The following is a 13,911-nucleotide window of genomic DNA, read 5'->3' on the forward strand; positions in this document are numbered from 1 at the left end:
GACTTGATGAAATAGTCAAAAATCCAGACTCAATTTCTAGTTAAGATCTTGTCAGTGACTGCAGAGGAGGCGTCCATCAGCAGAGCAACATTAATGACAGTTCATGTCATTTCCCCAAAACTACGAGTGGTCTCTGGTGATACTCAGAAGTTTCTGACTAAGCCATAAAGTTATACTTGTGTAGACCCTGCTTCACATAGAACGAACTGCTTCTCCAGATGTCAACAGCAGCAGCCTGTGCAGGACCTAAGAGGCTCAGGGAAGGTTTCTTCCCTAGTTTGCATCTGTGTGCCCATAGATGTTGGAATGAAACTGTCTTTTCACTCTGGTGTTTGGTAGAAAGAAAAAAGCGTATACATTAGCCCTTATAGTGTGTGTGTGTGTGTGTGTGTGTGTGTGTGTGTCTGTGTAAGAGATTAACAAACTATTTGTAGTACTGTTGGGTTGCTGATGGTTTTCATTGTTGGTAGACTGCTAGGCCACACGACTTCATCTCTTCATCCCCCCTCTTTCCACTCATGAAGGATTTCAGCCTTCAATAGGGTTATCAGCCTGTAGGATGTCTGAAGTCAGGCTTTAATGTCCTGTCTCAGAGCAGCTAGCTGTAGGCTTTCATGCCACCTTGTTCATGCTGGAGAGCATATGTTTCCAGTTGTTCCCAGTTGGCTGAGGTCACTGCAGACATATTTGTCCATCACATCCAGTGACACAGACAAGACAAAGCATATATGGACTTTGTCATTCTTCCTCATATAAAGATATTGTAAATACACTTGACCTTAAAAAAAAGGCTCAGTGGTAGTGGCTCAGAGTTTGGCCCTCAGTATCAGGAAAGGACAAGGTGGTGGTGGTGGTGTGGGGGGAGACCTGTTTCTGGTTCAGGTTTCTTCAGACTCTTCCATGGTGACAAGAAATTGTCTCTAAACCAAGTCTTTAGTGTAGACTTTGTAAGGACAGTTAATTCATTCATGCTTCTTTTAGGGAGGAGAAACAACAGATTCCCACCCCCTCAAAAAACAAAACAAAACAAAATAACAATGACAACCACAACAACAACAAAAACCAGAAAGTATTTTGGAATCTACTTTTAGAATTCGGTCAGAATGAAGTTCCCCATCCAGGGAAGAAACAGAAAAGTTATTGCCCTAATACACTGCAAACATGGGTGACGACAAAGGCCACGTGGGCAAATGGAAATTCTCATCCTTGGTGATGATACTAAAAACATAGCGTAGCCCTCCCTCACCCTGACCCCAAGCCACGGTTCATTCCACTTCCTGCTACACCTTCTTCAGAATGAGGCAAGTAGTCTGAAATGGATTCAGTTACCAGACTGGACATTGTAAGAATGTGGAGCAGTGGAAACTCAGACTGTGGCAGGCTCAGGCCAGGAACACTGCTGATCTCATCCTCACATTGGCTATCTTGGTTGATCCAGGATTCTCACTGGGGGTGGGGTGTCCTTATCTTTCTTAATACTAAAGTTTCTTTTGACAGAATTTATGCTGTGTATGTTTGTGTCAAATCCCAAGGAAACAAGACTCAGTACTTCTACCCCCACCCAACATTTCTCACCCCACCCGTTTACCCTCAACCTCCTCCAGCTCAGGGTACTGGGCTTCCCTTCCCTCTCCCCAGCTTCTGATTCTGTGTAATCCAGGCAAGTGCTGTCTTGGCCTCCTGATTCTGGGCTCCTCTCTTGGCCCACTTGCCCTTTATCCTCTTCCTTCTCTCTTCTCTCTTGTCTCTCACCAACACCCCCCTTCCCTCACCATCCACTCATTCTGAATCCTTCCACATGCCTCTGGCTGTATTCTTTTCCTCATGTCAGGAATAAAAACCTTTCCTTAACCATACTTTGTAAGGGTCCTATCTCATTGTCATTCCGTTAGTGTAACACAGTCATTTGTTCAGTTGGTGTAACATGGTCATTCCCATTGAAATTACCCTGCTGATGTCCCTAGGACTTTTTTTTTAATCTCCTTTATAGTTTTTAATAAACCAGGAGAACGAAGGAACAGCCCCTAGCTGCCTATACAATTAGTAGTTCAGCTTACTAGAAATCTGTAAATGTTTAGTCATCCAGAACCTGGCTTCCCAAACACACTTTGACCACAGTGCTTTCTTTCTTCAGGCTACTTCTGGATTAAGAACCATCAGATTTTATGCACAGGTTTCCTATTCTAATTTTGCCCTTGTAATGTTTGTCTTCTAACTCAGGGACAGCAACATGAAGGACACAGAAACATTGATAAGGTGATAACTGTATATACCAAACACTCCCAAAGCTGAGACTTTACATGGGCTTCACTGAGCTCTAGCCTACTGGCCTGCTGCTGCAGGGTTATAATCCCAGTGACCTGGGAGAGTTTGAGGCAGAAGATTAGAAAGTTCAAGGGCAACCTGGACAACTTAAAGATCTTTAAATACAAAAAGGTACCTTTAGTCCCAGCACTTGGGAGGCAGAGGCAGGCTAATCTCTTTCAGTTCAAGTCTAGCCAGGTCTACAGAGCAAGTTCCAGGACTGCTAAGGCTACATAGTGAAACCCTGTCTTGTAAAACAAAAACAAAAACAAATATAAACAGGTAACAAGGGATGAAGGCTCAGCTCAGTGGCAGAGCTTCTCACAGGGACCTCTTCTGCTGCAGCGTCTGTCTGCTCAGCTTCTTGTGATGAGGCGCTCCATCCCACTGAGCATGGCTGATTCCTGCTCTGCCTGTGGTGCACTTAAACCCTGGGGTCAGGATTCTAGCTATAAGGAATGTGGCCCTTATTGACTATTATTGACTTCTATGCCTTATCTACTGATACCTCAATAGCATTATTTAACTATACTGATAAGAGTTAGATTTGATTGGACAGGTATTACTTACAGATGGGTCCAGAGGCAAATAGTTCTAACCTCTGGAGCTAAGTCTTTTGACAGTTACTTTGGGCATTTGAGGCAGGCTAGATTCTGGAAGTCACTAAGTGGTGACAGTTACAGTTTATTTTGGTTGACTATGAGATAAACACTTTCCTCTGAGATAAAGGGTAGAATATAAAGACTTTTTGTGGTGTTGTTACAATCAGGGTGTTGTGGATATCAACAAAAGCTCCAAACTGAGAGAAAGAAAGGAAATCAGGTGTGGGGGTCAGTACACCTGTGTGAGCTCCTAACGCAAAGGCAGGAGAATCACCTCAAATGTGAGGCCAACCTAGGCCACAGTGAGCTCCTGTCTAAAGCAGTGGGAAAGAGATAAAATGGGGAGGGAGAGAAGGAAAGGAAAAGGCATGTAAAATAGAGTCTGGAGTGTAAGGGCAGCATTGAGAGAGGTGATAATGTTGAGGTAAAACAGACCAGGGCCTCAAAGTAGATTGTTCATGTAAGAATTGCCTCGATCCTCAGGACAACTTTGTGAATTCATATCATGAAAACCAACAGTTTGTGACTCAGGATCTAGAGACACACAGCTTCACAGTCCTGAGCTTCCAAACTGTGGAGTTAGAGGTCGAAACTCAGTAGCTATGCTGAAGATGATAGAGACAGTGTATCATGGTTCCCACTCCCTCCTAGCCCAGAGGGCTCCAGGAGGGCTCAGTGTAAAACATGCTCCAAATGGGTCAGTTTTTAGCAGTACCCTTGGGTGTTGATATTAATGCTCTGCACAATGCCTTTTCTGAATGGCCAGGTTATGGGATTTGAGGCCAGGAGCCATGTTTCCATATGTATTCATACTCTGCCAATGCCCAGCTAGGCTTGTTAAGTATCTTTAAATGAACGGATTGCTCAAACTTTTCCTGTAGTTCACCATGTGTCTCTTTAGGGATCTAAGGCTCACAAGGCCCCACACAATCCCATCAAGACACCCTTAGTGTTATAGAGCCCTATTTTGTAATTTTTATTTTAGATCTTCTTTTAGAAGTTGTTTGTAGTATTTGAAGAATTTAATCTACTTTTGTTTACAAATTTTAAACCATAGAGTAAGGACTAAAATTAGCAACCTGTGTGCTGCCATACACATGAACAGTTTGCCCTGTCTCATTCTGGGTAATCAGAGATGTTTAGACAAGAGACTGAAAAGAACACTTAGCATGTAGTTTTCTACAGGTACTTGCTGGGTGCTTTGCAAATCCTTGTCAATTTGATCTCTAACACCATCATACAAGATGTTTATTATCATGGGGCTGGAGGGGTGGCACAGCAGTTAAGAACACTTGATGCTTTTGCAGAGGACTCATGTTGGATGGCTCACAACTGCCTGTAACTAACTGCAGCTCCAGGAGACCTGATGCCTTCTAGGTTCTGTGAGCAGCCATACACACATGCATATAAATTAATAACCTTTTAAAAAGATGTATAATCTTGATTTAAGAGAATAAATTTTTGTCTGAGAAATTAGATTATTTGGTCAAAAATTATCATCTTAAGAAATTTTTGAGACAGTCTTATGAAGCCTCACTGTATAGTCCAAATGACCCTGGATTCCTTCTGTCTCCACCTCCCCATTGCTGGGATTACAGGTATGTGCCACCATCTTTAGCCAAAGGTAACATCTTTCCCAACTCTCAAATTCAGGTTTATGGAATAAGATTCCATTTGCTGCTATTATGTTCTGGGACTTTGTCTCCTTTCCCTTCCATATTACCCACAAGGCTTTGCAGGTCTTGTCATACAATCAGTATTGTATGTGTACAATATTCCCCACATGGAATGCCAGCAGATTGTCTACAGACACAGGCTGGGCTTGCAAGATGTATTATATTCTGAACTGCAGAAGTGCTAAGCAATCCCCTGACAGAGGTCATTTGTGATACTTAGGACCGCTGTGTGAAGGCTTGTGGAGGTGTTTTCTGATTTGATTTTTTTTGGCCAACAGGATTATATGCCACAATCATCTCTGGCAGTGTTTATCCTGTCTTTCTACAAGCTAGTTTGGTAATTTCTGTCAAACATAAGCCAACATTTTATCCTATTTGATTCTGAGTTTCTTCAATGAATTCATAATAGTGAAAACTTTTTATTATTGAAATCATCCACACACAGGCCCGAGTGCTGTTGAAGAGGCCCAGCATTGGCTTCATTCCCAGCCTCTGGTGTTGAAGAATTGATGGGGGAAGGAAGGCCAAGCTCCCCATCTGTTTTCCACAGAGTCCATTTGTTCCACATCCTGTGATAACAGTATACCCACTTGAGATGAGCAAAGAATTCAAATGGAAGAGAAAGTGAAGAGAAGGGTGGGGACCATAGCAAAATGGTACGCTTTCCTACCTATGTGCCTATTTACATAATTGTGTTGTTATAACATTTCCTGTACTTTTCTGTAAGTTGATGCTGCCCTAATTACAGACTTTCAAGAGAACAGTTCATTGTACCCCAAATTACAGAGTGCTTTTAAAAGGTACCTTCTTACTGGCTTACCAACTACCTTATAAACTCGTAATTACATAAAACAATTCAGGGTAAAGAATGGAAACAGCTTGTACTGTTAACAGATGTTGGTATTGTTACAAAATTAAGCACAGCACTTTCAAAGATCTATAATATTTTTCTTGTATAAAAAGAAAACCCTGGTTCATTATAGTCAGAATGTGTCACATAGACTCCTGATCAAACAGAAGGCACATGCCCTGATTTGGGATTCTGTGAGGTACACTGCAGCAGACTTGCCCTTGTGGGTGGGAAAGTACCACTTATTTTAGCACAGTGCCTTTGTGGACTGTGCACCTATTTGTTAGACAGCAAGTGGGCACCTGGGCCCCTTTATTCTTGGTGCACCTGCATGTGGGGCCCCCTAGTACTGCACACTAGGGGTGTCTCTGTCCTTGGCGCTCCTCACAGAGGCTCCTTTCCTTTCCCATTTTGTGTGTGAAGACAGTGAGTGATTTCAGGAGCCAGAAAAGCTGCCTCACAGGAGCTCAGCAGAAAAGTAAGTTCCCTTTGGTGAGAGCGCTCTGGATCTAAGGCTTACTCTCCTCAATATGCTTTTCAGCACAGTTGTTAAAGGTGAAAGATGTTTGTTTCAAGACAGTGGAAATGGATGGAAGCCTGTGATTACAAAAACAAAAGAGAAAAAGACTTGAGTTTTATATTGTGGATGGACATCTCTAAATAGGTCTCTCTAGAGGGAACTGCCTTTTTACCTCAAATCGGAGATACTTTGAAGCTATCACCCAACTCATTCCACCAGATATTATTTTTTCATTACATATGTTGTCTCTCTGTGTGTGTACAAGTATGCATACTTGTGTGTATTCACATGCACCCTGACCTGTGTCAGATGACAGCCTTAGGAGTTTGCTTCTCTCCTACTGTGTAGGTCTCAGAGACTGAACTCAGGTTGTCAGTCCTGATGACAAGACTTTTCAGCCTCTGAGCCATCTTACTAATCCAAGTTGGTCATGTTATCTTGAAGACAGTTCATTTCCCTAAGGAAGCCATACCCTTTTAGGAAGATTTTTGAAAAAATGAATTCTGTGTATTTTGTTTTTTGGGTTTTTTTTGTTTTCTTTTGTTTTGTTAGAAATGTTCTTCCTGCCTCTATTTTTGTATTTTTTTCTCCAAAAAAGATAAGGTTATTGTCCTCTGCCCTTGTGATTTCTTATGGCACATTTATGGGTATAAGCAAAGGCTGAAGTTTAGGCCTGGATTTATAGTTCAGTGGTAAAGCATGTACATCATGTACACAATGCCCTGAATTTAATCGCCAGCAACAAAAATAAAATAAAATAAAAAGTGAAATAAAATAACCAGAAAACCAAATCAAAACGAACCTGGAGTTTGGATTCCACTTGACCACTTGAGGAATAAAAGGCTGACTGTTGTCTGAGTGGTGACTGCCAGTGGGAAGCCGTGTGCTATGTGACAGCGCAGTGCTGGGGTCAGCTCATGTCACAGAACAGTCAGATACTGAGTGGCTTTCTAGTGGTGCTAACTGCATTTTTCAACAAGAGGAACAAGTGCTGAGTCGGGGACCGAATCTTTTTTCTGTTACATCAGTATCACTGACCCTGAAGCGTTGGGCTCTAAGGTAACTCTGGCATTTAAATGGATGAGACACATGGACAAGCCCTGAGCACTGCCTCTGGGACCCTGCACTGAGCCTCAGCTGTGATGTAGGAAGGCCCTTTTAGGACACTGTAGTTTTGTTTGTTTAAGATGCCGCTCAGGTTAGCCCAGGTTTGCCTAGAATGTACAGTCCCTTGCACCTGCCACCAGAGCACTGTTTACAGTCCTGTGCCATTTTGCCCCACTTGTTTCCAATCAATCCTTTGCTACTTTTTGTCTCCCGTGGATTTGGAAATCAAACTCAGGGCCCTATGGATGCCAGAGAAACAAGTGCTGTACTACTGTGCTATATCTCCATTCTGCCCTATTCTTATAATGTTTTATTCTGTTGAACAGGACATTGATGGTTCCTTGTAGGCTTTTGTTAATTATCACGATGTATCAAACATTAAATTATTGACCCTAACCTTACAATGCAGGCGTTGTTAGTCCCAGACAGATATATAGGGCTACTTTATGATAACAGGCTAATGTAGCTCTGGCTACTCCCTTCAGGTTTCAGTTGTGATAACTTAAGTCAGCTGCCCCAGTTCCTTAGGACATCACTTGATTGTCTTACAAGTTAAGACAACATTTGTGTTTCAGGAGAATGCACTTTATATAGTGTTTCTGAATTGAGCTTTTGTGAGAGATGCCAACTGTTACCGTGAAAAAGGGACATTGGACCACTAACTAACTGATCTACATTTGCTCTCTGTGTAAAATAGTGTTATAACAGTGCTAATTACTAAGCATCTGAATTGTAAAAAAGTGCACAGCAGTAATTTGCACCTTAAAAAAGTGAAAACACACACAGGGCACATGCTTGATTTATGAACTTCCCAAGGGCATGTTTAGTTGTGGCTCACTCATGGCTCGACTCTTGTTCAGCATTTGGTTTCTGTGTTTGTGCTCTCTAGACCCTAGAAAGAGCTGTTAGTGAGAGTAGGGTATATAAACAAGGAAGAGCATTTGAAGACAAAAGATTGGTGCTATTAGATCAGTATGTGCTCTTATTTATTTGTTTTGCTAGTTTTAGAACAGCTAGAAAAAAATAGCGCCTTTGAAGTCCCTTCCTATGATGTAGAGTTAGGAACTGTGACAGCCAGATTTTAGGGTTCTGTGGCTCTAGTTACTGTATCAGTGGTTCTAGTTACTATATCAGTGGCTAGTTACTGTATCAGTGGCTCTAGTTACTGTATTAGTGGCTCTAGTTACTGTATCTGTGGCTAGTTACTGTGTCAGTGGCTCTAGTTTCTGTATCAGTGGCTCTAGTTACTGTATCTGTGGCTAGTTACTGTATCAGTGGCAGATGATTATGTTCTGTTTGATTCATTCTCTCGGTCCACACATCTGTGTAATTAGCCTGACAGATCTAAACCAGTCTAGTTTTTTTTTTTTCCTCCTAATATGGAGAAGAATTTCAGGCCCTCGGAAAACTTGAGTTTTGCCTTGTGTGTAGGTCAGAAGCACATGCATCAAGTAACTCAGAAGCTCCTTAACCATGAGTTATAGTTCAGATGTCCTGGCTGGCCCACACGTTCTGGGATTTATAAATGCATTTTCAGGTTCATTCAACATACTCGATATTTGACAAGCAGAACTTTTAAAAGAAAATTGTGTTTGTAAGAAGTAAAGTTATTTATTTTTCTTGTCTATTGCTGTACTTGAAGGATTCCTGCTCATAGGCAGAAAACAGAGGTTTCAAAGGAACCTTGTCTCCATATGGTTTTCCTCGATAATCCCTTATCCTCCATCTTCAGCTCTCATTCCTTTGCTTTCTTGCCTGTGGCTACATTTCTATCTCTGCATCAATTAGCACAGTGATTTATACAACAAGCAAGCAGTTTAGAGGTAATGGTACACAATTAACATCTCATTCCACCATAAAGGGTATGCTAAACACCCCAGTCATTGCTTTCTCTGCCTGGAATTGAAATAAGTGTTTGTCCTAATTCATAAGCTATCTGATGTGAAGTGGGTCCGCTTTGTACTGCACTACACCATTAATCTAATTATAGATAGCTGCAAATGAAGTGCTGTCGGGGCTGGGAGATTGAAGAAAATAGCCTTTTGTCATTTAGCATGACTCTGTGAAGCAGGATCACACTTTATAGGGTAATGCTGCAAAATGGAAATCTCAGGAATATTGCTGCCTGTTGCATCTTCTCTAATTACTGCAGCATTGTAAACACAACTGGGCGCTGATATAAATAGAGCTGTAGCTATGCTGTCATGTGGGTTGTAGGAGAAAGTCCTTCGAGTGCTGTTGGATTAAATGATGCATCCTGATTGACAGCTACCTTGAGACTGCACTGATGGAGTTGTCACAGCACTATGCTAACAGGCTGAGCCACCACTGCAGCTGCAGGAAGCCTGGGCTGAGACTGGGCTGGCTGGGTATTGGCCTGTTGCTTTAGCTGCAGCCTCCTCCTTCCACTTTGGTTGCTGACTGAACCTTGATGAGGAAGCCACCAGCTCCTGGTCTGTGTGTTTTCAGTATGTTTTCTGGAGATTTCTCTTTCAAAAGATTAGCTAATAGGCTCTGGGTTCAAGGAGAGAAACAGGTGCAGTCCATGGCTCAGACTGTTTTTCCTCATGTAAACATGTGCTTTTTCTACAAAGAACTGGGACAAGGAACACACTGATGGCTTCCAAGTTCATGGTGTGGCTTACATTATAGCTTATAGTTCTCCTGCCTTTCTGCTGAGCTGGCATTTTGAAGACACTCCTCATTTTTATCATTTCCAAAACCTTAGTGCTGATTTTCACCTGACTGACTTAGGGCTTTAGGGGATCTCACATCAGGTGAATGAAGATGAGGCTTACAAGTAGAGACTGAAGGGGTGAGGGTGAGTGAGGTGGGAGGGGGTGAGGAACTTTGAATAGGAAGACAGCCTTTGAAAAATGTATCTGCCAGTACATTTGGGAATAGGAGGGGGGTGGGTATAGTTTTTGGCCAATGCTTGGTAACTTTGAGTTTTCCAGATAACTCAGAGAAAAGCTGGATTGTTAACCTATGACTCTAATGTTGACTAATGTTGCTCTAATGGGCAATAGCTGACATAAAAAAATCAAATCAATTATGGAGCTCATAATTGGAACTGGACAAATGAGTTAGAAGGGAAATTGGAGCTCAGCCCTTCTCCAAGAGAAATCTCACAGGCTCTGAAACTGCAGCTGAAGGCTGTGTAAAGCAGACTGGACTTCACATTCAAAGGCCACCCCCTTGAATCATGGAAACTCTGTGTATATGGCTTGAAAAATCAGCTGTATATGTAGAGGCTTTGGAAAGGCATTCACAGACTTCAACCTCCATCAGGGGGCCTGCCTCGAGTACTAGACAAATAACAGAGCCCATCAGGTTGGAGCTGATCATACATGGATGGAGTGCTTCTTCTCTGTCCAAAGCTGCTGACTGAGAATCGTGCATATAATCAATAGATTGAGGCATGTTCTCCCACAGGTGGGCAGCCTGCTTGCAGGATGTAGCAGTCAGCAGAGCATATCGCTCTGGAAACCTCTCCTGTTCTACCCTGCACTCTCTCCCAAAGCCACAGTGGGTCCTATGCTGCTCCCAGGGTCCTCCTCCTAACTGCCCGCTGTGTGCAGTGTTCTCATTGCATCTCCCATGTTTGCTGTTGATTCTTCTTTCTTTTCTTTAAATGTTTGGATGACATTTTCTCATTAGACATGTTTTTACATTATAGACAGCATAAAATGGAGTCTTGGCTTGGGGGGTGATTTTACATAATTGGGTCAAATACCTTCTATGATTATCATATTTGGGTTAAGAAGCCATCTAAACTGCTCCCAGAGAGAGCCTGTTTTCTAATTTACCTGGTGAGGTGTTTTTTAAAAAAACAACTTTCCATTCCCATGACAGTGGTTTGGAGACAGCTTCCTAAAACCAGTAGAGGGAAGGGGTTTTTACTACTGAGTCCAGAGCTGACCTTTATGGACCTTTTCACCACTATACCCTGGTTCTTCTGGACACACACGGAATGAAAAACTGTCCTTCTTCATGATTATACTTCTCTCTGTTAGCACCCAGCCTTTTAAACATCAACACTGTGCTTTGCGTGAACACAGACACACCCCTGAACTTACGTAGACATTTTGCAGTATCTGAAAACACTTAAGTGCCCATCATAGAAGCAGACTTGAGCTCTGCTATTGCTAGAAAGACCCTTTCCTGAATCCTCAGCTAGCTAACTGCACCTGTCCCCAAGAATCTAGAGAAAACAATGAGTCCTAGTTCAGATGCTAAGCTCTGTAAGCCCTAGTGCAGACTGCAGTGGCCCCCTTTTTGGAGAGCAGGCACTAGGAAACATCTATGGTTATCACTAGGATGTCTTCTTGGATGGGCCCATGTGCGGCACCAACGAGGCCCATTCAGACTTTTGACTCCACATACAAACTGCAGGGCCGACAAGAGGCTGTTTTAAGATGGCCTGTGATAATCAGGACAACATCAAAGGTAACCTTAAGGAGTGTAGCTTCTCTCTCTTCTTTTCCTAATCAGAAAGGTCACTTCTGAGTCAGCCATGTTCAACAAGACCTCTCCTGAGGCATCCACTCCTTGTTATTTTTCACTTGTGATTACAATAAGTCATTTATTCCTAAACAGATTTAAGAACAATAAACAAATACAAAAGGAAAAGGAACATCTCATCAATAACAAAGGCTGTGTCTGAAGCACTGAGTTTTGGACTCTTTTACATCTCTTTCCAAGCAAAGCAGGGGCCCTACAGAGAAAGGAATTTAGAAGATATGAAAGTTATAAAAATAGTAAGGGACCCAGTTTTTTGTCAGGATCTGGGCCTCTCAGGAGAAATGGTCTGAAGACAGCCTTAGCTTTGTTCACATTGAGGCTTAGTTGTGAGATAGCCCAAGTATTGGTTCTTAAGCCTATTTGCTGTGGTGAAAAGCTATTAAATTGTATTCTCAGTATATACTTTTCCTAAATTCATATTTTGAAGTTAAAGAAAACCAGGGGGAAAATAGATCTGAATGCTACAGTGAAAACTAATCCCTAGGGCAGAATAACAGCTGGTCACATAGTAGTGTCACCCTAGTGATGCTGCTAGAAATGGAACCCGCCCGGTACACACGTACCTCTAGTGCTGCCGGACTTTCTGTTCCAAGGGAGATAGAGCACAGATACTAAAACTGTGCAATTTGGCCCAATTATGTCCCCACTTGGTTCCCAAGGATTTAATGAGGGCCTTGGAAGTACAATTCATGGGTGATGCGTAGTCCCTCTGCCCAGGGTGTCGTCAGACTGACAGCAGCCTGCTTTTCCCTTGTCATTTATGACTCAGATGAATTTTAATAGGAGCAAAAAGCTTTTATTTGTGCTGTAATTTCACTTAAGGATCATATCCTTCAGGAACTGGCAGACACTTCTATGTCTTGATTGCAAAACACACACTCAGGAGTAAAGAAACATCCAGAAGATGTTATTATTCAACCTGTCACAGTGTCGAAAATCTGCTTGGAACCTAGGCTATCAAAGCTCTTCTGTGGGGCCTCCCCCCACCTGCTTTAAATCGGCCCTGTAAAGAGCCACTTGGAGATTGCCACTGTCCCCATGCAGAATCAAAGTGGGAATCAGATTCTGCCTTGGCCTCCCTGCCAGCATGATGCCCACAGGAGGCTTTGAGTTACAGCAGCTTTCCTCCAACAAAATGGAGCTGCCCAGTGGGTGCTGCTTCTGTCTTCCCCAGAGAGACCGGATCTGGTGGGAACCAGAAACCAATTCCCTACCTCAAAGCGTTTTATTTTCTGTTTGGGTAGAGCGAATCATGGTTCATATATTTATCTGGGATGTTTCCTGTCCAGTAGGTATTGTCTGTATTAGAAATGTTAAGATTGACTTGTTGGCCATCCACCTTTACGATGCCATGAAAACTGCTGTGCCTGGCATTTTCCGTGTTTTACAAATCTTGGTGCTATCATATCTCGGCCCAAAAGATATTCTCATTACATCTTGTCTTTCTACTAGCTGTCTTGTCATATGAGAAAAGGCTACATGGTAATGTGCCTAAAAGGAAAAACATTTTGATGTGAATATAACATTTTATATCACTGAGAAATATTTGAATGTTAAGGACTTTTCTCTTTTTTCTCAAAATGAACACTGAAGCCTTTGTCTCTATTTAATAATCTACATAGTGTAGCTGCTTCAGAGGTGTGGGAGGCTTGCGACAGCAATCTGCTGCCATCTACTGGTATGCACACAGTGTCACCGCCTTTATCCCTGAGGCTGAGGGACTCAAAGGGTTTGGTTCCTCTGCTTTGCACTGCTCGCTCTCTCACTCACTCGGCAGTGTTCCTCAAGCAAATCCTTACTGTTTCCTTCACAAAGTTCTGAGATGGTTTTCTTAAAGATCTGTGATACTTTTTTATATATCATTAATTAATCATGAGTAATTCCTTTAAAAAAACCTGTCTCTGTTATGAATAATGTTATATGGAGGGTTTTAGAATGTTTGACTTTAAAGGATATTATTGTAATTTTAGTTTAAAGCTTAAAGCAGATTTTGAATAAGTGCTGTTTTAGATATTCATCATTTGACCTCTGTTGTGCTTTTTCTCTTTCAAGTACAAAGTGCACATTTTAACCAAGCTTGCTGCAGAGCTGAACAAATTCATGCTTGAAAAAGTGCCCAAGGACACCAGCAGCACTCTGTGCTCCCCGATGCCTGGAGTGGTGGTGGCCGTTTCTGTCAAGCCTGGAGACATGGTAAGAGAACTTCTGTGTGAGGGATATGCTGGGCTCAGACTTCCCCTACAGAACAATGGCACCGACAGGAGCACGCTCCCAGTGGCCTCTCCTAACCCACGGGACGCTCATGGTACAGGTGTGCACTCACTCTGT

The 13,911-nt window shown here is 42.4% G+C and overlaps 1 protein-coding gene across 2 annotated transcripts in view; it reads left to right on the plus strand.

Moving 5' to 3' along the window:
• Pcca (propionyl-CoA carboxylase subunit alpha) overlaps positions 1-13,911 on the plus strand; it is a 329,396-nt gene that overhangs the window by 302,104 nt on the left and 13,381 nt on the right. For both annotated transcript variants that reach the window (XM_021182607.2, XM_029468862.1), the window contains one exon: positions 13,636-13,776. In XM_021182607.2, coding sequence (XP_021038266.1) covers positions 13,636-13,776 — 141 coding nt within the window. The remainder of the gene's footprint in view (positions 1-13,635; positions 13,777-13,911) is intronic.

The sequence above is a fragment of the Mus caroli genome, chromosome 14 (genome assembly GCF_900094665.2).
Source record: "Mus caroli chromosome 14, CAROLI_EIJ_v1.1, whole genome shotgun sequence".
NCBI classification, from domain to species: domain Eukaryota; kingdom Metazoa; phylum Chordata; class Mammalia; order Rodentia; family Muridae; genus Mus; species Mus caroli.